The sequence below is a fragment of the Thamnophis sirtalis genome, unplaced genomic scaffold (assembly GCF_051295495.1).
Source record: "Thamnophis sirtalis isolate CommonGarterSnake01/CBP01778 unplaced genomic scaffold, rThaSir2_p1.2 scaffold_1, whole genome shotgun sequence".
In the NCBI taxonomy this organism is placed as follows: Eukaryota; Metazoa; Chordata; class Lepidosauria; order Squamata; family Natricidae; genus Thamnophis; species Thamnophis sirtalis.
Window position 1 is genome coordinate 119,907,081 of NW_028261381.1, and position 27,117 is coordinate 119,934,197.

The window sequence follows — 27,117 nt, forward strand, 5'->3', positions numbered from 1 at the left end:
TGAATAGGCTTCACTTGGACAGATTCCGGTAGATTTGTAAATAGTTATATCTGTTAGCATATTTACACGGTAGTTAAATCAATATAACAAGCTTTGCAAAAAGTAACCCGCTGGACATATTTTTATAACACAATGGAATGAAAGTGCTACATTTCTTGTCAAACTGACTAAATCAAAAGGCAGAGATGAATATTTCTTTTTCTATCAAATTTGTTATTTTCAAGATCAGTTCAGTTCCATTATTTGTTCAATCAATAATTACCTTGAAATGAACATTTACTATATACTACTATATACAAAAATGTATTATGCATTTTTAATACTGTAACTCTACTAAATAGTTTTGTGAATCAGTGTAATAAAAAACAAATGTGTGTGCATTCCATTTTCTGGAAATACATATTTTTGCACCTATTTTGATACAATAGGGTTCTATGGTGTATGCATATACATTTATTTTACACACACACACACACACACACACACACACACACACACACACACAAACACACTAAATACTGTAGGAAAATTGTAGCATTCATTTGAAATCAACTACCATTCCAAAATATTTTTTGTAAATAGTAGTATCAAGCCAGGTAACTTCATCTTGCACATCTATTTGTTTTTTGTTATATACACATATTTGTATTTGTCTGTTAACTATTTTAAGGTATTTTTCTCATATCTCAAGATTATATTGAATTGTTAAATTCAATTTATAAAATTTCCCAACTTCACGTTACCTGTCATTTGATTTTTTTTCCAGTGTAACATAGAAAAGTAAATTAGTAAGGAGATCAAACAATGAGCTCAACAAGAAAGAGTTATCAAGGAAGCTGTGTATTCTGAACACAGTATGTTCATAACATACACAGAGTAGTTAGTGACAAAAAAAAATCTCCTGTGAAATTCTGACATATATTCACCAGTCACTGTACCATCATGTGAAAAAATATTCACACTCCATATAATTTTTGTCCCTTTTTAACTTAATTGGCATATCAATATTTTACCTTTATTCAAGCTGTACTTGAACAAAAAAAAATGACCTTGAAATCATTTATTCAATAGAAAATTAATTAATACCCAATTTCCTTCTGTGGAAAAGTAAGTACACCCTTGGCTTTAATGCCTTGCATTGTTCCCTTGGCAGAAATGACTCATAATAGGTATTTCTTATAATTGTCTACCAGTCTCTTTGACATTTATTGGAAGAATATTTTCCCCACTCACACACACACACACAAAAAAAAAACAACCAAAAAACAATTATGCTATGTTTGAGAGGTTTCTTTCATTTGAAATCACTCTACAACATCTCAATTGAATTTTGATCTGGGCTTTGATTTGGCTATTTCAGATCCATTTTTAGTCATTTTTGATGGATTTACTGGAATGTTTAGGTTATTATCATGTTACAAACTCCATTTTTGATAAAACTACAATTTAATGATGGTCTAACATTATCCTTACCACCCTCTATTACAATGAAGAATACATAGTGACTTCTATGATGGCAAAGCAGGTCCAAATCATAACATTTCCACCAGCATACTCTACAAGTAGAGACAGGTTCTCTTGATGAAATGCTGTATTTGTTTTTCGTCTTCTGGCAATATGGTGTGATAACTGTATCTTTGCCTTGTATCTCCAGAGCAGCTACTTCAGAAATCCCAGTCTTTGCCTATGTGTTCATGAGCAAACTTAAGTTTTGCCCTGTTGTTCTTTCCATACAGTAAAAGATTTCCTTCTAAGACCTCCCACATACACTTAGCTTTTGAAGTATTTTTCTAATGGTAGACTGCTGCACTTTGATAGTAGTGAGGGCTAGCTTTAAGTCACATTATGATATTCTGCGGTTCTTTCAACATCTTACACTCTGTTCTTTGAATGAACTTGTTGGGTCAGCCTGACCAGGAAAAGTAACTGGTAGTAATTTGAAAACTTTTCCACTTGTGAATGACATTCTGGACAGTGGATTCATTAAATGTTTCAGATTTTTTTAAAAAAACAGATTCTTTCGAGATCCTCTCCAATGATGTTCTAATCATCTGCACCTCTTATAGTGCCCCTAATTCTAATTTTAGATATTTCAGGTAATGATAAATGTAAGGGTATAGTTACTTTTTCCACATGTAAAATTTGCACTCATGCTTATTTAAAATGATACTTATTATACTATATACTCTTTATCAATATTGTTAAAATGAATGTATGTTGAAATAAGTTGGAAAAGTAAAAAAAAAAACCTTTTACGGCTTATTCAATTTTCATGGATAATCACCTTTCTGCTAATCTATGTGGAGAAAATTATGCCTTCTGCACCATGGCGTGGGGACAGTTTTCACCCTCCCCAGGCTCTGGAGGCTTACATCGATCATCTGGGAGGGCAAAAACTGCCCCCCTCGGGCTCTGGAGGTCCGCCAGAGGCCGGAAACGGCCCCATTTCTGGAAGTCCAATTTTCCCACTCCCTGATCATGGGCCCTGCACTTACCTCACATCCAAAACAGGCCGTGTGGGTGGGTGGGTCATCCAGGAGTGGGATTTGGAGGTTCTCTGAACCAGCCATAACGTTAGCTACAGGTTCTCCCGAAACCAGGCAAACCTGTAGCAGCGCACCCCTGGTTAAATCTAGATTTGAGTAAAATGTGTAAATTATCTTTAATGTTTTATTCTAAATGATCTTTCTCTGATATAGAATTAAGTTGCAGTAAGTACTCTATCACCTCTAATGTCATGATTTTCCCAAGGGGGGGTATTTTAAATATGTCTGCTGCATTCCTTATTGTGGAACTAAGACATATTCTAAAGGACTAGAATATTAAATCAAGGTTATCTGAGGCCTAGAAATGTTCAGCAATGGCATGTTTCAGAACTTTTAATATACAACTAGAATTCTCTGATTTCAGAAAAGCTATGGATATAGCAAACAGAAAACTATACCATATAGAATTAGAAAACTTCAGAATCATTTGAGGCACATGACTAAGCACATCTTTATTCTACTTTATGGAATAAAAATACCACTTTTCCCTGTTTATGATGAATTTTTTAAAAAATTAGAACTTTTGCCCACTATCTCATGTGTGTGTGTGTGTGTGTGTGTGTGTGTGTGTGTGTGTGCGTGTGTGTTTTAGTAATATTCCTTTGATGTTGTATTCTTTTCGCCTTAACTCCACTGAGACAATCTGACTCTCAGGATATGGGCACATGATATCGTCTGATATATTATAGTCAGACACATGCAATCACCTCACTTAGTTAATGTTACAATGGATTAAAATGTCAATATGAATTATATCTGAGAAAATAAATGTTGAAGAAACAGGATTTTTGAGGGTAGGTGTAGGCGGGTTGCCTTCAATGCCAGTATTGATTCTTGCTAGGTTTTTTTTTGGGGGGGGGGTGTATTTCTAGATGTGATTTGCCATTGCTTTCTACCTAAGACTAAGACAGAGTCACTGGTCCAAAGTTACAGTACTAGACTAGACTAGAACACATAATTTCCCAGTTTCCACCCTGATACCTTAATCTCTACATCAAACCAGCTTTCAGTGAAGCAGGACCATTGCAATATAAATTATTCACAATTTCTATCCTGATCGGTGGAGAGAAACTGTTGTGACAAAGGCATGATTGTAAACACTACAAATTTTGAAGTCTAACTTAATGTCCTGAGAGTGAAAGAAGTATGAGATGTAATTAATTATTATTAAGGGTTTTAATAAAGCAAACTCAAAAACTCTTTTTATGTAATTTAAAATTACTGATTGACTGACTGTAATTTAAAATTTCTAGGTGATTATATCCTTTGTTATTAACCTTCCAGAGACAGCTGTATGGAACACCTGATAACAAAGATATAATATAATGTACAAAGATTTATTCATTTAAGTTATTCTAAACATTACATTATAATTATTTATAATTATGTTTATAAATATAGTAATTTATAAGAGGTATATACCCAGAAGCAGGCGTCACATATTGTAACAACTGGTTCGCACAGAAACGTAAACGTGAGAGCGTGCGTACTCACGCTTTGCTTGCGTGCCTTCCGAACATGCACATGGCATCAAAAAACTGGCAATTATATAGGATGTGATAGTGCCAGGGGGGGGGGGGGCAGCCGTTGGTCGGAACTACTGGTTCGCTGAACCGGTCCAAACCAGCAGCAGCCCACCACTGTATATACCTCTTAAAAGTATTTCTGAAAAGCTGTAATCTGGATACAGTTTTTATGTTTATACTCTGAACATACTCTGCTAGAGAGAAGTTCCCTGAAGATGGTTTCCAGCACGAATCAAAAACTCAGAAGTCAAAATCTCTGGTTGTGGTGAACAGCTCTGATTGTATTCTGAACATTATCCTGGGATACGTATATTCTTAAATGTTTTTTGAATTTTTCTGGTTATTGACTGAATACATTTTACCTTTATTTATTAGACATACACAGTTTCTTTGGCTTAATGTCATGACTCATAATGTAATAAGGTAGATATTTAATTGTATTTTTACCACAATAGAAAAATTAATATAAATAATAATTTAAAAGTGCTGTAGCATTACAAAATCAGTTGTTTAGATTGGCAGGGAGTTCTTACTTACCAAGGGTAATTGGGATCAAGAACTCCATCACTAAATAGCACTGTTTTAAAAGATAACATCATGGGACTGCATTTACGTAAGACTGCAGTTCTGGCAGGTCTAATTGCTGTTACGTGAATCCCATGTGGTTGTGGTGTCCTACAGTCATTTGATATCCATTTGCGACCTCCTGCTGGCTTCCGCATTAATGTTTGCTTGTTGGACATCAGCAGTGAAGGTGGAAATGGAGGATGCTTTAACAGTGTTTTTCAACCTTTTTTGTGCAAAGGCACACTTTTTTCATGAAAAAAATCACGAGGCACACCACCATTAGAAAATGTTAAAAAAAATTAACTCTGTGCCTATATTGACTATATATAAAGTGTTTTTCCCACGGCACACCTTACACTATGTCACGGCACACTAGTGTGCCGCGGCACAGTGGTTGAAAAACACTGCTTTAATAGCATCACTGCAAACTAAGTGCCAAATGTCTGAATTGCAATTACATGACTGTGGGGACACTATAATGGCGCGACTATCAGGGCCGGTCCTCTTTAGCACTACTGTAAGTTCAAATGGTTGATGAACGAGTAGAAGTTAAATGAAGACTACCTGTATATCCCATCTTTCAAATTGAAAAAAAATTCTTGGGGTGCTAGCAGCAAGAAGAAGAAAAAAACTCAACTATTCTTTTTAAATGCAATTTAAACATAACTAAAAGGATATAAATAGTACAATATTAATGAAAACATTTTATTTAAAGAAATGTGTCCACAAAACCAAGGGTGAAGAGAGGTAAACCAAACCCATTTCTAAAGATGAAGTTCTACAGTTTAGGAGTGATATAGGAAAGAGTATCTTCAGATGGAGTTCACCTCTAGAAAGTTTCATAAAAACAGACATAATCCTTCTTGCAGTGAGATCTTAAATCTATAATTATAAAAGATAGAAGTACACTTTAATGTGTGCCCTGAAAAAAATAACTTGTAACCAATACATAGCTTTCTAGTTACTTAAAATAGACATAATTGCCTATTTTGTTCTGATATTGCATTTCTGAGTAATACAGCAATTCCTATTGTATAAATGGGTGCACCGCAGAAATCTAGTTGTGATGTTACAAGGCATGGATAACTGTTGCCAGCTTAGACTAGTTGAAAAATGAATCCAACTGACACATAAACATAATTTGTCACTGTTGGCATCTAGAAACCCAGACACAGGTTAGGATTAAGAATTCCCAGCACAGAGATATGTTATTTCAAACAGAATTCCTTCCAGAAAACAAAACAAAATTTAAAAAAAAAACACCTTATACTAATAGTACTTCTATCTTGCTTGGATTTAATTTCAGTTTATTCACCTTCAAGCAATGAACCCTAGGGATTGTTTCACAGTATCTAATGCTTCCTTAGAATTAGACACCAGGGAACCATAGAAATACATCACAAGTTCGACATAAAGGACAAGGAATGGAACAGTATCTATTCTATTGCCGACATTTATTTAAGTTATCTCTTAAAAGCAGTTTTATTGCACTTATCTTACTTTTCCATTTGCATAAGTAGAAAAGCAAATACAGATTTAATTTCACTTTCCTTATTCAAGCTTCCACCTTAAGAAACACAATAGACCTTCCAATTTTCCATATTATGAAAATCTGGAATCACAGCTTTCTTGTTTAGCAAAAGAAGAAAATTTAATCTACTTTAAAGAAAGATAAATATTAATTATAAGACCTACAATAAAAGGTATCACAACTTCACAGTTGAAATTTTTACATCATCTTTTACTTTAATTATAAAAACAAAACAAGTTTTTTCAAAGTGTCAAAAACCTATTAAAATTTGAGACTTTAAATTTGCTTTTTTTAAAAATGAGGTTTTTTTCATCCTCCCGGCCCCATTGTATACATAATGTTACTACTAAAAAAATAATTCTATATAATTATTATTATCAAGTACCAAATCCCCTTAAAAAACATAAGCCCTAAAAGTCTCACGTTGCATTTTATTTACACTCTGGATGCTTCAGAGATATTTAGCATCTCTAATGCAATCCCAAAAGTTGCTGCTCGGAAGAAATAAAATGTGAATATAAGCAATGAAATTGCAACCTCATAAGAGGCACATGCCATGTTGATAAAAATGAATCTGAGTTATTTATCAGGCTAAAATGATATTATTTGAGCAACAGCATTCAATATTCATGATTATGGGTGTAAATGAATAAATAAAACCTCAACCCACCATATCTTTTTCTCCAGTTTGCAAGCCACTTGTGAAAAATATGGTGTAGATGATAGAATGATACTATACCTGATTAGCTCTGGAGGTGGTCATGGGATCAGATGGAGAGGACTTGGTGGTAGTTGGGGATGATGGCAATGTCTGGGAACAAAGCAGTTCAGGAGCAAATCAACCTCAACAAGCCTTAGACCAAACAGTCAAAAAAAATAAATAAACAAATGTAATGTAATATAAAATTAAATAGAAAAAGCCTGAAAAACTAAATTTTATCTTCCTCATTGGAACTTAATGGAATTTAATGCCAATCAAGCAATAAGTAATGCATGCAAGTATGCATGCATACACATGTAAAACAAATTAATGGCTTAAAATTAAGATGGTAGACTCACAAAATAAAAAAAAAATACACTGCTACTATGAATATTTCTCCAATAATTGTTTCTTGGGACTAAAGAGTAGTAAATACAAATTCCAGCAAGTTCAATGAGCAGATGAATAACCAATTCTGTTACCATATGCTTGGAAAAGTAATGCTTGCCTTCTGATATTATATTTTTGCCACAATACTACATCTTTTATCTTACACAATTAAAATATAAATTTAGATTTCTATATTATATAATAAATGCATTATATAATATGTATACATTGAAATCAAATTTAAGTAATACTAGAATTAGTGCTTAAAATGAACTTACGTCAATATTAATTGTAAGCTACACAATTTAAAATCATATTATAATGAACAAGAATTGATTTCACATAGCACTTTCTAATATGGGAAAGTCTCAGTTACCAATCTAATATAACTCTAATGAGAAAGCCATAAATCAACTTTCAAGACAAAGGTTTTTTAAAATTTTGTTTATAATGTAAGATAATTCTTGCATATTTCAAGCTTTTCAACATATTAGAAATAGCAACAACAAAATAGATTTAACATCAAATAATATAATAAATAATATTTATAAATTTATCAACATACCCAAACTGTAAGTATCTCAGTTTCTCTGGTTATTGTTATGTAAAAGTATTTCTTGATTTATGCAAAGGTTATTCTGTAGCATACAGAGAAGCTCTGAGCTTGACCCATGTCACTTTAAAAATCCAGTTACAATAAAAAGTTGTAAAAAGTTCAGTTTACGGTAAAAAAAAGTACCAATTACTTTAGAGGTAAAGATCACAATTAAAACAATCAAATGTCAGCACTATAACATTTCTGTTAAAATCAGTACAGAGACTGGGGAAGAGGAAACATTGATAGTAAATCTACCATTATGGACCGGAATAACAATTGGAAAGCTCTTTCTCTTTAAAAGAAAAGTCATACTACATACAGAAGTGCTAAAGAGATATGTATATTCTTTTGAAAACCTCTAGGGGATATCTTCCCAAAGACACTATATGGTTTATTTCATTTAATAGTTCAAGTATGAAGCACTCTGATAATATTTAACATTATAATTTTAGAAAAATTAATATCTATTCATCTCAATGCTAAAGAAAATAACTAAATTTTGATATAGTTTGATAAATTTAAATAATTTTAAATTTGATAAATTATCAGCAGAACAGAAAACTATTTATTTTTTATATAATAAGGAAAACATTACCAAAACATATAAGACCTGGTAAAATTTCCACAACAATCACAATTCCATAAATATATAAATAGTACAACTTTTGTACTATTCTAACGGATATGAATTCTATTTTCCTGTTCTAGTGTCCTTTTCTGCATATATGCTATAAGAGATTATAACCAGGAGAAAAAGGTAAAAAGTGATGTTTCAAAAACTTGATGGAAATTTATTTGGTCACAAAGAAAATGAAAATGGCAGATAATGATTTGAGAAGGCAAAGCTTTAGAATTTATGAGAGTAAAAGCACAGGTGAAAAAAACTGTCTGAGAAGATCTGTATGTATGTTCGGGTAAAGGAGAAAAGACATATTAATGCTACCGATAAAAATTTAGTGCTACTTCCATTTATTGCCCATTATTGTTATTCCCCGCACCCCAATTTTGGTAACTGCATGTATACCACACCAATGGTCAATTTTCTTCTTTTTCCTTCTCTCATAAAATTTGTTGGAAGAGCACGCAAAATGAAGAAAAATGATAACAAATAAGAGATTTAAGACATCTTACAGGATAGAGATGTCAGAAGGAAGAGGGAAGATAACAACATTTCAAGGAACTACAGTTATGGCCAGAGTACTCATTCACCAGCAAACAATAACATTGTATTGGAACTAAATTTCAAATATTGATATTAACTAATTCTTTCAATATACTCCTAGTTTCATTCATTACTGACCTGTAGTACTTTCCACTTTTTATTTTAAAATTATATTTTCTCATAATAACTTAAAATGAGATCCAATATATTAAGAATAGTATATTAAAGGTGGAACCAGAATTTGTTCAGTTACAATATCAATCATACCTAATTATTGGCTACCCTCAGTGAGGCTGATGGAATTGGAGTCAAGCAGCATCTGGGAGGTCACAGGTTTCTTATATCCCACAGTTAGCATACAGTATGTCTTTAATAGGCACACCATCTATATACTATTGTACTGAAATTGCACCTGTTTTTCATAAAGTGATAATCTTATTAATGCAACCTTAATTCACAAGACTATTTGTTCCATTCATTAAGTTGATACATATTTGAATGGATAATAAGCTATATTTTTCCTTCCTTTTATTAGTGTGCTTTCATTAACATTGCAACAAAACAGGGAAATCAAGGACACAAGGAAAGAGAAAAGAACTGAACTAGAGGAATAGTGAAGCATATTTTCTCCAATATTCAGGTTTAAAATAAGGTAGGATTTGATGGCCATCTTTTTTTCTAAAACAGTGCTGATTCTAATATAATCCAACATTTATGTATTTGATTCCACTATCTTGCACTAACTGTCCTGTCAGTTAATGTTTCTTAGTTTGTAATCAAACATTTATGATTCCTTATTTCTAACTTTGCTACTAGACCAACACAAGGAAAGTAGACTAAAGTGGAGTTATAACAATAACTCCAAATAAATATATTTAAGGTAGGAGGATCAAGACACCCCCGTCTTCTGAAAGCACTAATAAAGCAAAGCAATTACAGATGCACACTCATACAGAAATAAGCTTTCAAAGCAATTGCATGAGCCCTGTAAAAGGACATGGCTATTTTAATGATCTCAAGGAAAATTCTTCAATTATAAAAATATGATTTCAAATAATGTCTTTTGAATATTCTACACAATTCTAATATATAATACCTTAATCAGCTCTGCTCCCTGGCAAACTATTGCTTTAAACATGCTGCATTTATGATAGCACAATAACTGAGTACAAAATGATTTCATATATGGATATAGTTGTATTAAAAACATAATGTCAAAATATAGATGTTGCTTACTAAAAAGCAGCATGTCATAAATAAATAAATGTTGGTTTATCTCCTGTTGCTGAAAGAGGAAACAACAAAAATGAATACTAAACATTTGGAATCCTGTAAGATAAATATGATAAAAATACTTCACACCAAGCTGCTAATATATATTTCATTAAATAATAAGGAAGAGTGTCTAAATATTCACAAAACTGTAATTATAAAAATTGAAAAACAAGCCATCCATTTTTAACCATTGAAACATATGGGTTATCCTTGGTTATAAAAACAAATAAAAACATTATTATGAGTTACAATGGAATTAGAATACAAATATTATTCTCAGATGAAATTACTTTAACATTAGGATGACAATCTGTCTAAAGAATGTTTGCTCAGTTTTACATATTTTATTATCGTGAAATTTATAGCCACAATATTTCTGAAGTAACATTATATTTTAGATGTTACAATCATGTATCAAATTAAATAATTTAGATAAGGTATTCTTCCTTTATATAAGAGAAGAATGTTTTTAAACAAAATATTGGTAGTCACTTGCTATTTCATGTAGCCTTATATTTCATTAAATGATTAATTGGGAATACTTTTAATTGATTAGAAATAATATACTACTAATAGTATACTATTAATTAATTATTGAAACATCAATTCTATTTAAAATGAAACCCAAACTATTATAGTAGCAGAACAAATAAGATGTTAACATTTACCTTAATTACCTTAATTCTAAAAAACTTCAATGGTATGATTAAAATATTGCTTACATTATTAAAAGATCGTTATAGTCAAAGGCCCTGGTATATGCACTTTTCAGCTATAACCCTATATCAAACCCTATGCCATTCTTGAAGCAGTGGCTATAGAGACAGCCCAATAAAGAGCAGCAGAATTAAGATCGAATGAATTAAGATCATATGTCCACTGCATAAAATATTCCACTGTTAATCACATAGTATAAAAATATTAAGATATAAAAATAGCTTACCTGAAAGTATTGTTCTTCAAGAGTGGTCCATTAATAAACCATATTTATGGGTTATTGCCACTACCTAAAAAAAGTTTTTTTCTAAATGGTAAAAAAACTGTTAGGGTGAAAAAAGGAAACCCACCTTTTTTCCTTGTCAATGGTTTGTGTTACTTATAAAAATATTCAATCAAAGTAACACTAGTCAAGACAGAACAAGAAGAGGACTAGTTTTTTCTCCAAGAACAATTTTGTTTTCTATGAATTAAGTCATAATTGTAGGTGACACCATAATGCTCAATGAAGAATGTGAAAAATGCAATATTAAGATTCAAACAGCCATTTGGGTGGGCAAGATGATGGCTTTTTTGATTAAGGGTTTAGACACACATTTTAGTTCTGTAATTATTCCACGAGATAACTCCATAAATGCTAACTATTTGAGTATTAATTCATTGATAATTAAATTAAAATGTATAGGGTGCTTAATAATATACAATAAAACTAGTTGCAAAAAGATGAAAAGAATATATGAATGTTTTTTTCACTACTTTCAAATTGAACCACAACAAAGACTTTTCTGGATTCTTTCCTGAAACTAAGCTGTAAAGGAGTGTGCGCATGTGGATATATACACACGTATATAAAAATGTCTGTCCGCATGTCTACATCCACAAAAAGGAGAGGGGGAAGTCTGAAGAATTGTATTACTAGAAAGTTACTTAAGTAGATTATGGGATGTTTTCAAATGATAGTGCGGCTCAATTTAGGCTTTGTCATTCTAGCTATAGTTCTAGCTATAGTTCTGGAAGAACTATAGCTAGTTTAATTCTGATACTTGACAAATTAAATGATAAGTAATTGCTTAGGGCAGTGATGGCGAACCTTTTTTGGCTCGTGTGCTAAAAGCAGGGGGAGCGCAGGGGGTCATGCGTGGGCATGCCATACCCATAATGCTGTGTGCATAACCACAGTGCATGCATGGCCAGCGCTCTTCCCATTTTAGGCATGCTTTTTTTGCCCTCCCGAGGCTCCAGAGGCATTATAGGAGCCTGGAGAGGGTAAAACAGCCTCCCTGCCCTCCCGGAAACCCGCTGGCGTCTTCAGGAGCTTCCCTGAAGCCCCCAGAGCGCGAAAAACTGGTCCTACCAGAAGTTTGGGAACAGACTTCGGGTTTGCTCATAGGGCTGGTTTTAGCCCTCCAGAGCCTTCAGGAGACTTCCATGAAGGCTCCGGGAGGCAAAAAAATTACCGTACAAGCAAACCAGAAACCTGGTTTGCTCGTAGGGTCATTTTTTGCCCTCCGGAGCCTTTAGGGAAGCCCCCTGAAGGCTCAGAAGGGCTAAAACCGGCCCTACGAGCAAACCGGAAGTGACTTCCGGTTTGTTCATAGGGTCGTTTTTTTGCCCTCCGGAGCCTCATAAGAAGGCAGAAGTCAGCTGGCCAGGGCGCGCATGCGCGCTGGCAGCTGACAAGGCAACATCTTGCGTGCCCTGACAAATGGCTCTGCGTGCCACCTGAGGCACGTGTGCCATAGGTTTGCCATCACAGGTTTAGGGGAAAATATTGGAAAAAAAATACATCAGATGAAATTTCCCCCTTTTAGTAAATAGCTAACTAGAAATAAAGCAACTACTAAAGAGGAATGCAGATCTCTCTCTCTCTTCCTCTATCTGTGTATGTGTGCATGCATATATATGTTGTTTAATTATTATTAAAAGAACTTTGCTCAAACTTATCTCTTTTTTATTTTGAAGAAGGAAACTGCAGAAAAAAAATAAAGACAGCTGAGTTTATTCTCCATACCCATGTTAATTAGCCCACAGTAAAAAGTATAAAAAATCTGTTCTATGATTTCTGTTGGGTTTTGCAAATTAAGTTGGAATTGCTTTTATGTCTATAATTTGTTTTTAGGATGAAAAAATGACAGGTGAAAAAAAATCTATTATTTAAAAAATTAATTTAACCTTGTCACTATATTATAGAGTTTGGTTAGTAAAACAAAGCTTGGGTTCTTAAATATTAGACTATAACTCTTTAACAACTTCATATAAGAAACTAGTAATGGAGGATTATACAAGTTGTAGTCCAATACATAGGGGACCATGCTGGGAAATTATTGATTTATAAGTTTTGATCATCTTTAAAACAAAAGCTTGATAAATGAACTGTAATTCTGCCCATTAAATTACTAGAATAAATAGAATTAGCGTTGAACTGATCTTTAGCAAAATACTAATTTTTTTTAAATTAAATGTTTTAACAAACATGTAATGATTTATTGTGGAAATGAAGAAGACATCTGCTTGCATGCTTCCTACATTGTGGATCATAATTTGTTTTAAATCTCTTTAAAAGAATCCCATGTTCTGCATTCTACTAATTTCTTAATCGGTTCTTTCCTATGTTGAAATAAATTTACCAAAACTTATTTGCTTGACCAGTACAAGCAAGCAAATACATACACATGTGGCCATGCATACCGGCAGTGCCTTTTGGATACTTCAGAAGAGTATTTTTTAAATTAATCTGTTATCATGGCTCCATGCCCGCTGTTTAAATACTTGAACGTATCTTCTCCTCCTTCGCCCCAAACCCAAAAGCTGTTAATATGAGAACCTTTATTTTAGATTTATACACATGGTCAGTTACTGTAGACACAGAAATCCAGACCAACACATGCTGGCTCAGTGTTGTAACTTAGACCTCTTTCATCAGCCACTTTGCAGACTCTTGTGAGCTTCAGTCCTCACAACTTCTTACAGATATTTGGTAAGGTGATATTTTAAAGGTATTCTCCCTCAGGAAATAAAAATAAGAGAATGCATATTGTTTATATGGAAATTCCTTATTGATTGCTAGTCTTCCTTACAAATAATTTTAATGTATTCATTTTATATTTTTATTTTTCATAAGTTCCTTCTGAATTGTGCCTGACCAAGCAAATTTATCCTAATGTTAGGTTATTTCTTCCTTTTGAAATGCATAGGTCCATTCCATCTAAAAATAATCTAGTGTTAGTCAAGTGTTGATTAAGAAACTAAGATATTAATCAATAGCAGTATTACTTAACAGAACCTTGAATCTAGATAATGGATATTCCACGAGGACTGGTTCAGACTTCTGAACAATTTAGACAGAAAAATATAGAATGATGTATTAATAAAACATACCCCAAATGGAAATATGAAAGAATGTTGGCAGTGAGTCAAGAATAGCTATGCTTATATAAAAAAAGAGGACAGCAGAGTGTGACAAAATAGTATTAAATAGTAAACAAAACAAGCAAGAATAAGGAACAAGCAAGAAGAGAGGAAGAAATATCTAATTGACTAAAAGAAAATGAAAAACATAAATTTAACTAAACTCATGAAAGACAGCTGTTCTCAGGATGAGGCAAAACATTCACCAAGAAAAAGTGCAAACTGTAAGTAGAATCAATCATTTCTAGGTTATAGATTTTTCATAGAATAGAAACAAAAGATAGGTATTTGGGTGGAAATATTGGAAGAAAGCCTAGAACAGTGTGGGCTCCAGCAAACCTGTTTTCCAAAATGTATATTTCTTCCAATGAGGCATTGTCCAGTTAAGTCTTCAATCACTGAATTTTGGTGTACTGAACATAAAGGCACTTTGCTCAGTATTTATATTGTCAGTTAGTAAGAATGTGTTGCCTTGAATTCTGCTGCCAGGTAGAAAAGTAGAGCACTGGCAGCAGAACATAAATTTACAAGGTAGAGCGTAGGGGAAACCAGGGTAGGAATTTCAAAAGACGCCTTTCAGAGATCCCTGAACTCTAATGGTGCCCCTGCTTAGGACAGAATTGTAATTCAGGCATCTTGTAAATAGAAAATGTTTAAAAAAAAGTACTATGACTGCTTAGGGAAGAAAATAAAACATTTCTTCTTCAATAATTTCAAAACAAGTAAGACTATTGAAAAGTGACAGTTGAAGCATTTTCTTGCCATTTACCAACTTGCTTGATGCTTCCAAATTTAGTACTGTCAGTTATCTTGTTAAAAATCATTTTAAAGAAAAAACAAAAAAAAAACAAAACTAAATTTAAAAGTAAACAACAAAATCACACTACATTGCATATAAAGAAAATTTGGAGAAGGGGTGGGTGGGGGTTAGTTTTTAAATAAATAATTACATTTTTGACTCTATCTATCTATCAAAGTCAGGTGGTCATAGAAAAAATAATGCATCACTGGCTTTAGAGAAAATTAGAATAGCAGGAAAATAGCAAGAGAATTAAGTCAAGGGCAAACAAGTGGCAAGGGAGCAGTGGAGCTAATAGGCAATTGAAGTAGACCAAGCAACAGCTCTATCAGGAGGCTGCTTATACGCTGAATCTGCCCATCCAAGAAAAGGCAAAAAAATTCTGTCAGACTCTTGCTCTAACAAATGGTGCTTTTTCAGTTTGCAAGTTATGCTGATAAAAATGACAAAAAAAGATATTGGATAATAAAGAGACTTCTTTGTGGTGTTTATTAGCAGTGTTTTATGCAAATTAGCCTAAGTAAAAAGCTATCATTTCTATGTAGAATTGAATATAATAGTACGCATATACATTCACACACAAAAATCGTGTTTAATGATAAATGCTTATTGCTTTTAATAAATACTTTGTACATTAGCCTAAAGAAAGCTAGAAACTATTTAACAAATTACTTTATATTGAAGAAAAAAAATCCTTTTAAAAACTAGCATTTTGCATTAGGAAAATGCTTGCATTGCTAGATCTTTCAGCAATGGGATTGAAAAATAACTATAAAAGTAATTCACTTTTAAGGGTGTCTGTTTTGGCAGTGGCACATTCATTCAATCCATTTTAGCTACCTTTTAGCAGAGCTATGTTTTTATTCTCCATTTTTATTTTTTGATAGATACTGAAAGAAAAAAAAGTCTATATATTCATAAAACAAAGTCTCTATACGTTTATTCCCTCCATATACTTATAAAAAGCTTTCCTTCTATCGCAATAGAATGATCATATGAATTGTTCTTGAATTATGAGTTCTGTACTTAATAAACATTTTAGTGAGACTTCCACATATTAAAGTCATTTGAACCTTTAAGAAAAAATATTTTTGAAAATTGTTATAAAATATTTTAATTTTTAGAAAATTCACAATATTTATTATGACAAAGGTATATTTTTTATCTGAAGTAAACTGGAACCAATCTATAAGTGACTTCCTTCCTATTATTAAGTGTTATTTGGGAAGAAAGGTAAACAGAAATAATTCAAATAGCTTTCAGTCATTATTTAAAAGTGTAAAGTATGATGAAACTAATTTACCTTTATCTATCATCTATCTATCTATCTATCTATCTATCTATCTATCTATCTATCTATCTATCTATCTATCTATCTATCTATCTATCTATCTATCTATCATCTATCTATCTATCTATCTAATCTGGAATATGAAGCAAAAGGTTAATTTCTTAATTAAGTAATGCCATTTTTTCTTATTTAAGATCATTTGTAATCCAATAATAGAAGCTATTATTATATAACCCTCTTATTTTTTATAAAGTAATTATGATTTAAAAAAGAGTTTTCTTTGTATTTTTCTGTCTGTTCTTAATAAAAAGAAAACTGCAAGTATGTACTAGCCTGAATTGTTTAAGATTATGACTTTAAGGATCAGGGGTGTCAAACTTGATTTCATTGAGGGCCATATCAGGGTTGTCTGACCTTGGGGGTAAATGTGCGTGGCCAGGGTGGGCATGGCCAGCTTGATTTCACTCATGTTGGGTGTGACTGTGGTGGCCCAAGCACTCTGCCAGTGAAAACTGGTTCCAGAGCTTCATTTTCAGCTATGACAGCCTCCTGCCACCCTTGCCAGTGAAATGGAGTTTCATTTTCACTGGCCGAGAGTGGCAGGAGGCTATCGCAGATGAAAATGGAACCTGGGAGGGCTGCACACGGCCCTCCCAAGCTTCTTTTTCACTGGCAGAAGCATTGGGCCAGTCCTTTGCTGTTTCTAGGGAGGCCCTGCAGGCCAGATCTAAAAGCCTTAAGTTTGACACCCTTGCTATAGATTATTAATACAGATGTCTGCCACATTGAGCTCATCTCTTGAGTAATGGTTTACATTTGGCAGTAATATTTCTTTAAAAACATATAGAGTCTCCCTTCCTATGCTGATATTTCCCAGGGCTACACTCTGTGATATTGGACACAGCATATAGCTTTTATGTTTGGGAGTCATTTAACATCTATCTTGCATGAATTTATCAAACTTAAAAAAAAAGTCTAAACAGACTCATTATTGTGACTTGTAATAACAAGTCCTACATATATCTTAACTATTAGATATATTGAAATTTATATATTTATGATAACTGCTTTCCCATAACTAGAATAATCATTATTATAAAATGACATCATTCTACTACCAGTATTATGAAAAAACACTCTCTATTCAGCTTTCTCAATACATATTTTATGCCAAGTACTCAACTTCTTCTAATCTAAAATCCACTTAAATTGCAATAGATATAATTTTGTAGAGCATGTAGGACAAGCCTATTTTTAAAATCATGTCATCATTCAGTTGTGTTTCCTGACAAGTAAAAGTTAAATATATAAAAGTGGCTGAAATTGCCAGGACGTATAAGAAAAAAAATATAGTTTAACCCAGCTTGCTCTTGCATTTCCTCAACAACATCTTTAGAACAGTATAGAACTAGGGATAAACTGAAAGAGGTGTTTTTTTTTACCCGTATGCATCTTCATTATCTCCAACAGTAGAAAATGATATGATATATTATGGGTAATATATTCTATGGCATGAGTTCAGTCAAATATAATAATTTTGAGAAACTGAGTTCAGCCATTTTAAATGTAATGGATATTAATGGAGATAAGAAAATAGTAGACTACATATATACATGCATATAAAATGAAAGGCTCAAATTGTTGAGTCCAGTAATGCAGATTTTAACATACTACTACTGAATACTACTGAACATACTACTGAATAGGATTCAAATTATTTCATAAAAAAAAATCAGAGCGTAATAGTATTCATGAAAATTGTCAGACAAAGTATGCAAGATTTTTAAGTAGAATGATCCTTTATCCTTAATTATGCTTAAACAAAACATTAAAACAGTTTTACAGCTAGCTACCTTATAAAGTGATTTAAAAAATAGATTCACCTGCAAAGTGTTGAAAGAATAAAAAACATTTTCTTCCTTTACATCTAGTATGTAATTGTTACAAATAGCAAAACAGAAAAGGTAGCATACGAAATTAGAATGATTACATCTAATCAAAATTTGAAAATACCTGAAACAAAAACAGTTCAACTTTAAGTTTAGGATTAAATATTTTTTGTAATGTTCAGTTGAGAAGATAAATTCAAATTTGAGTGACCTTAATTCATCTGAAAAGTTAATATTTAAAGTAATTCTATTTGTTACCTAGACTGCTTCAAGTATTCTTTTGAGCTGTAAGAGGTATTACTGGTGATATCATAATGTTAATGTAACCAATATAAACTACAGGTTAATCACTGGTTCTATATTAAGAGTGTCTTGCCTCCTCTTTAATTGCCTAATACCTGCTAAATCAGGGGATGGGAACTTGGTTTGGGGGAGGGATTTATTTATTTACATGTTTGTGGTATCTGAAAGTTGGGGTTGAGTAACATAATTGCTCCTTAAATATTCCAGAGATGTAAGGTAGCCAATTTATTCTTTTAACCCTTACACTTTAAACTTTTAAAAATATGAAAAAAAACCTGTGTATGTGGGGCTGTAGTTTGGAAAGGGTTACGGAAAACTACTCTGGGAATAATAAATAAATTCCTTTGGTAAATTGGAACAAATCTATATGTACTTGGAATGAAGCTGATGAAACTAAAGTGTTCTTAATCTAAGTCTCCACAAAAAAATTTCTAAGCTACAACTGGTAGTACTGCTGCAGAAGTTATGAAGATTGTTGTCACTAATACAACACTTCATAGTGAGGAATGGTGGTAAGGTAGCTACTGGATTAAGTGATAAGTCTGTCCTCATCCTTGTGATCATACCATCATTAGTTATCTCACTAACAGAAACTTAAGGCAGTAGCCAGATCTTGGGAGACAAATACTTTTAAAATTTGCTTCATCAAATCTGTGCTTGTCCTGAGATGCCTGGCAAAATTTTAAGAGCTGAGTTAGCTAATCAGCAGTTATAAAAAATCCTTATTTTTTTTTTCAGAAAAGTCGAGTTTTGCCTCAACACCTAACAATCAACTTCTCCATATTCAAGAAAGGGTATAGTTATTTCTTGCCACCTCCTTTCTTGGAGCACAAAACTCAGCCTGTCTTATTTATATTTTATTCCATACAGCCATTATCACAGCAATTTTCTTCACATTCCTGAAACAAAAAAAGTGATATGCACTTAGAAAAATAAATTGAAAACCTTTCCAATGGTTTCTGAGAAATTTGGTGATAACCATCTAACAGACAAGTTTTCCTGTAAGTTCACTCCATCTGAGCAGGAAAAAAAATAGAGCTACTATTTTTTTTCCTAGGCTAAATGGTGGAAATTCAGCTCTGTCTTTCAAAATTTAAAGAAATTAACTGCAGCACAAATTCTAAAATTACTGATCTGTGCTCTTTCTATCTTAGCATAAATATAAATGCACTTATTCTTCTTACATAGTAGTAATTCTGTAGGATTTCCAATTGATGTCAAAGTCAGGAGATGAATGTCAGAATGGAAAGTATGAAATAAGAGTTTCAAAATCAGAAATGCTGAAACGTTTCTGATACTTATACAAAATATATTCACTATGGTTGCTTTACTTGTAAATTGCTTAGGCTTTTCTGCAATCTATTTGATCTATCTATGCAATCTATTTGATCTATCTTCTCTCTCAAAAAGAAAACTCACTTGTTTGATGCGGTCCGGATTGACGGTTGTCTGAGGCTGCAGAATACTAACTGGTTCTGTCTTGGCCACATTTTGAGGCATTTCTCGTATCTTTTCAGCAATGAAGCCATGAACAGCATTTAGTGCTTCCACTGTTCCCTGGATCAAACACACCCGCTCTGTCGTACCTTCAGAAACAAATAAAATACATTTTGTTGTCTTGCTTTTAAAATATTAAGTATGTGCAGGAATTAATCAGACTACATAGCCTAATTAATTTGAACAGAATAACCATTTCATGAAAAGATCATACTGTGAAGCACAATGACTAGAATATGAGAACTTAATGCACAAGAATGGAGAATGGGCTTTTTTTTTTTTTTAATATTTTTGGAGGGATGAGTGTATTAATGTGTATATATTTAGATAAATATTGCCCATCTCTGTGTTGTGCCCCAGTTACACCCCTCCCTAGACAGGAAGGCCTTCTATTTGGTCACTTATACCCTGGTCATCTCTCAATTGGACTATTGCAATGTGGGTCATAGTAGGTGCCCCAAAAAGGACACATGTAACACCTCCGCGAAATGCATTGGGTGCCACTTTGCTTCCAGGTACAATTCAAGGATTCAGTCAACACCTATAGGGCCAGGCTATCGCAGAACTGGCTTTGCCCCACCACATCAGTCTATCCCATTTGTTCAGGCAGGGCAGGTATGCTGCAGATCCCATCAGCCAAAGAATTTTGACTGGTGGCATCTAAGAGGATGGCCTTCTCTGCTGCTGCTCCTGTATTGTGAAGCACCCTGCCCTCAGAGGGGAGGAAAGCTCCCAATCTTTTGGCCTTGCCCAAAGGGGTCAAAATCTGCCTATGCAGCATTGCATGAAGAACATAGAGACCCATACAAATGTGGGACTGATTGGCTACATAGGAACACTTCCCTGCTTGCATTAACAACTGCTAACAACTCATTTTTGATTTTTTTGAATTTTATGTTATTTTTATAATTTTAATTTTTTTATTTTAATGTTAATTTTATTGATTAAATTGTGCACCACTCAGAGTCCCACTGAAGGAGATGTGTGGTTAAGAAATACAATAGATAGATACATGATAGATAGATGATGATGATGATAGATAGATAGATAGATAGATAGATAGATAGATAGATAGATGTAAATAAAATGAAGATACCTAGAATTGCTTAAGGTTCACATTGACTAGTTCACTTTGTTCAGCAGTAGTGGCTTCTCTGTATGTACAACACATGCAGATGGGGCCTGCCTTGAGCACCTCTGTGAGAAACTTTGTTGTATGTAGTGTGATATGCCTCCATTAAATGAATCAATCCTCAGAATCTTTCTTTCAAAATGTTTACTTATACTCTAAGGAATATAAAGGACTATTTTAGGCTAAAAGCAATGTCAGTTAGGCTGAGAGACTATAACTTGTCCAAGAGCATCTGAACTACAATTTCAAATAGCATTAGCACTTAGACTTATATTCAGCTTCACAGTTCTTTTACAGCCCTCTCTAAGCTGTTTACAAAATCAGCATATTGTCCCCAACAATATGGATCCTCCTTTTACCCATCTCAGAAGGATGGAAGGCTGAGTCAACCTTGAGTCTGGTGAGATTCGATCTGCCAAATTGTAGGCAGCGGCAGTGAGCAGAAATAGCCTGCAGTACTGCATTCTAACCCCTGCGCCACCGCAACTCATACTGAAACATAGTGCTCTAAACTGATCTATAAACATTTCCCAAATTCTATTAATACCAGTCTTAGAATTTTCATGTTTCAATACCAAGTAGGACTGAAAAGCTAGAATAAACATGGATTAAGGTAGACAAAACTAACATAGCCTCGCAGAAGGTAACAAATATTTACCTGGATACAAGAACAATCAACCTCAATGATACTATGAAAGGATGTATAAGCTTCTGATTGAGAAAATCAGAAAATCAGATTTCTAGTTTTTCTGTGCGTGTGAAGGAATGATTTTATAATGATTTACCATAATTTTATTTTAATAAACTTTACTCCTCTTGGTCAATTTTATACTTTCTAGAAAACAGTAAGGCTGATATGAGCCCTCCCAGTAAGTCAGACAACTAGAATTACAACTAGATAAGCTAATTCTATAGAATCTAGCACATCTGAAGGTACAAGCTTCCTGCCACCACTTTTAACCTCCTGAACGCTTAGGTAGGTCCTAATAAATTATTTTCATTTTTTAAAATTATAGATAACAAGATATAATTTAATAACTGAAAATACACCTCTAGTTATTATGGATACATAGGTAAATGTATTCTTTTCTTTACTATAGCATGTTACCTATAGGAATAGAGAGACTGAATTATAAAATCTGTATTGACTGTAGTAGAACAATATGTAATTTAAAATAGAATTATTTCTTGAAAGATGGTTTCAGCAATCTCTACTAAACTGTGAGATATGTTTGCTTGTGTTTGTGTGTGTACACACACATACACACATACGTGTGTAATTGTTATCTAAACTATTTCAAAATCTAGAATATATTTTGCAGAAAACACAACTATTGATATATAAATTAACTTGATCTATGGATGCAATTTTCTTGTGGTTTATTTCATTTTCTCTCCCTCTCTCCCTTGTTATCTTTACTCTCTACAAGCTCTCTGTGGTTCCTGCATTAAGTGCTCTATTTCTGAACAAGTACACTAGGGAGTCTTTACATGAAGTATTAATTGTCTACTATATAAGAAGCATTGTGGATTGATCAATGTAGCTAATGCAAGTGCTCTTTCTTGATCAGCAGACAAAACATTCATATGAAAAACAGCTATCAGTTTACATTGATGATATTGGAAACTAACATAAACAGCACTTAAACTGATGAACACTATGAATAGTATCAAAACAACAGAAATGAAAGAGCCCAAATAGAAATTTCATTAAGCTGGCATTCAAATCAAACTTTTCTGCACTGCAAAGTTTCTGCTTAGAATTCTGAATTCTAGGTTTTTTTTAATAACAAAAATACAACATAAAAGTAAAATATACTCACATTATAATGCAATATGGTTAATTGTGAGCCTAAAGAAATTTCTCCCCTGTCCACCATGTGCATAATGCAGTGTAATGTGTACTCTCCATAATTCTGGCCCAGTTTACATCCATGAGGTACCAATATTCCTGGTATACCAAAGGTGCCTGCCAAACTCTTTGATCGTCCTATTTTTTTTAAACAATTCTTTTAATTGAAAAATTACAACGAAGGAGCTAATTTGAGTGCAAAGCAAAGAATCAGCTGCATAATTCCTATTTCCAACAATGGCCTTGATTTTTATAAACTCCAGAGGTATTCTATTACTGAATCCTAGTGCTTTGGTTAGATTCAGGTGGTAGAAAGAATACTGGGAAACCAGAGAAAGAGGGAGATTGCAACAACATCAGTTTATATCCTAATAAATGAGATATTTGTGACTATCCTAGCTGATTACAAATCACAAACATCATGGCAACTGCTTTGCCTAGCAATAATATTCTCTTAACGTACACAATTCAAAGTGATTGGTGATCCTTCCCAAACATGGGTATTTTATTTGATTTACTCTAAAGAAGGGCAAGTACAGTTTATTCTCGATTTACAACATTTGTTTAAAGTTACAATGGCACTGAAAAAAGTAACGTATGCCCAGTCCTCGCACTTAATGATATTGCAGCCTTTCCATGGTCACATGATCAAAATCCATGTATTTGGCAACTAGCATGTATTTACAACAGTCAGAGCATCCTGGGGGCCATGCGATTACCATTTGTAAATTTCCCAGCTGGCTTCCAAAAAGCAAAGACAGTGGGGAAAGTTGGATAGGCTTAATAATCGCAGTGATTCACTTGACATTTACTCTCTATTTATATACAGTACCTTGTCGTGCCAGTGTTGATGGTAGTTTTACACTGGTAATTCCTGATCAGGCTTTTTTTTACTCCTTGATGGCTTGTGTGGGCTTAATCCTGGTCTTAATCGTTACTTATTTGAGTGTTGATTACTGGTGAGGCGGTGTTCAGATCATTTTGTTTCCTTTTTAGTTTTTATTGTCTCTTTTTAATGATGTGTAAATATTGTTATCTCTATGTGTTGATGACTATTAATTGACTATAAATGGAAAGCCCATTTCCTCTAACAATGAAGATGTTACTTAGTCTGACAACGACTTGTTACGTATCTGGTAACAAAATGTCTGCAAGTAATAAGTAAGTTTCAAGAGCAATGGCTCCATCTCCAAAATAATCACTCTCCATTCCCTTCCCCCGTTTTTAGTAATAACATATAAACACAAACCAAATATGCCCAATGTAGTTATTCTTAGTTGCATTTACAAATCCTCCAGTTTAGTTTTAGTGGAGATTCCTTTGGGATATTTCTGAAACCCAACCCCATTTCTTACTTTCCTAAATTTATACAAAAGAATTCTTTTACATGTAAAATAGTACGTGTAAAAATTATTTGGACTTTTAAGAAGAGAGGGTTTTTTCAAAAAAGAATAAGAAGGTAAAATAAGTCTGAAACTTTTTTTGCTTATTTGTTTTACTGTTTTATATACCTTGTATTCTCAAATCTCATATTATTTTTAATTTTAACACCATAGACTAACTTGTAGATGAAGGTGCTTTCAGCAATGTGTAACTAAAATCTATAATTCAAAGTTGGCAATTTGTTGTCAGTTTAAAAGCTTTTGGCATTCTATTAATGTCCCAATGTAACTGCTAAGGCATTTACAGTTTTAAACTGTTAAAAACCTGAACATAAAAGTAGGAATGACTAAATTTCTCAAATGTTTTTAAATGCCATTATATATAGTAATGTTTTAAAATAAATCGAAATGCATGCTTTAGCCTTGAGGAAATTCCATTTTGGGTAATCAAATTATATGTACATTTATAAGAATATTAATCCAATTAATTTTAGGTGTTGTTTGACTACAATTCTCAGAACTGGCTATGCTTACATTAACTTAAAAACTGGAATCCAATAAGGTTATTATGGTTAAGACCATTCCCATTTTAGAACTTACAAAGCTTTGAATATTCTTTCGAGAGCTAAAGAATAGGGTAGGGCTCTCTCTAAAGAAAAAAAGTTCAAAAGTTCCCAATTTCTCTCCTTTTATCAGGTTATAGCTGATAATAGCACTTCCATTTTATCAAAATTGTTCATAACAAAAAAATAAACATACAAATATTTTATTGACACTAGGTGATACTTCAAAAGGACTTTTTAAAATGATAGTATCAGTAAACCTGTACCTAACGTACAAGTAAGAATCTTACTGGAAAGCTCAATATCTTTAACAGACAGAGAATGGAAAAATCATTGTTGCTACATTAGGGCATTTCTGAATGTGGGAAAGGAAAAACAACTTGTTAGAGAAGTTAAAAGGTGTAGAAAATAAACACATACATTTTTAAAATATGAGAATGGAATTGTTAGGAAAAATTATCAAAGGTTTATCTTCATTACACTAAGCTGTTACTACAACTTGTAACATAAAATAAAGGAAAAAATAGGAATTGATAAATAAGAACAGGAGTGAAAAGAATTTGGGAAGAAACATGTTATTAAGTTAACAAATAAGAAATAAGCACATGCGACTTAATATATGAACTGCTCCATTACCTAAGCTAGAATCACAGTTATAAATATTTATACAGATATGATAAAACAAATGAACATTATGTTAGTTAAGTTGTAAAAGCAGAGTATATATGTACAATTATACAACACAAATGCTAATTTGCTGGTGTGTCAAAGCTAAGAATCAGGCCACAGAATACATATGTCAATCTAAAGAGTAAAAAGAAATTTTAAGTGTTAAGAATGAAATAATGAAACACTTATAAAACTCTTCTTTAATAAAAAATGAATTAATATTGGTTAAGTAGTTTGCTGAATATTTTTCTTAGCAGAAATTCTTTGTGTGAAAAAAGTAAAATAAAATCCATACATACTTCAATCAACATAAGGTTTTATGCAAACTGTTAAATAAATTGAGCATACATTTTCAACATATATTATTCCCAAGAGAAATTCCTTTTAAATGAAGCCTTTCTGCAAATTTAAAAATCAACATCAGTAGTGGATTTTTTTCATTGTTGTAATTCTGGATATCTTCCTATAAGTAAGTTTTTTAGAGAAAGATATAAAGAAAAGGTACAAAGAAAAGGTAAAATGTAAATTATAATACAGGATTCATTGTTTGCTCTTTGCTTCATCCATTTAGGATTCTAAAAATTGAAAATGTGCATCAACCACTATGACAAGCAAACAAAATAATTATTACACTACTTAACTAAATGGATTTATAAATAGTAAAAATAAAATATAACATTAACTTTCCCTGCAAAAAATTTAAGGACTAACAGACAAAATATAATATGCTTTACTAAATAAACTACATTTACCAATGTCTCCTATACATAATATTATAACAAAAAGTCTATTTATAATTAAATAGATGGTTATTGTTTTCCTTAAGAATGCTTAAATGTTTTCAAATGTTGAAGGATAAGGCACTTATATTTAGATTACAATTCAAATTCACAAAAGCATCTTCAAATTATAATAGCAAAATAGTGCAATATTCCTGATTATCAATCTGAGATCCATGAGATACTCAAAATATGCAGCCCCCTACTTATTTCAAGGAATGCAAACAAGCAAACAAAGCCAAGCAGAGATTTAAAACTCATAATAAGTTGTTAAGTGAGCCAGCTATAACATTCTATATATACCGATATACTTAAACATACATCTCTGTTCCTCTGTACGTACTTACATTTCTTAAATTATATAAAGTACCGTATTTTCACGACCATAAGCCGCACTGAAAATCCTAAAATTTTATCAAAAACCAGCAGTGCGGCTTATAACCCGGTGCGCTTTATGTGTGAAAAAAGATAGAAAATCTCTCCCTCCCGACGCTCAAACTTGAAGCTCGCAAGCATGCACACGTCCCTCGGGTCTCTCCCT

The 27,117-nt window shown here is 32.7% G+C and overlaps 1 protein-coding gene across 4 annotated transcripts in view; it reads right to left on the reverse strand.

Moving 5' to 3' along the window:
- NOVA1 (NOVA alternative splicing regulator 1) overlaps window positions 1-27,117 on the reverse strand; it is a 126,530-nt gene that overhangs the window by 21,326 nt on the left and 78,087 nt on the right. For 3 of the 4 annotated variants that reach the window (XM_014064430.2, XM_087723214.1, XM_014064434.2), the window contains exons 3-4: window positions 20,122-20,288; window positions 6,910-6,981 (exon numbers count right to left, since the gene is read on the reverse strand). In XM_014064430.2, the coding sequence (XP_013919905.1) occupies window positions 6,910-6,981; window positions 20,122-20,288 (239 nt within the window). The remainder of the gene's footprint in view (window positions 1-6,909; window positions 6,982-20,121; window positions 20,289-27,117) is intronic. The other variant, XM_014064431.2, reaches the window with a different exon arrangement.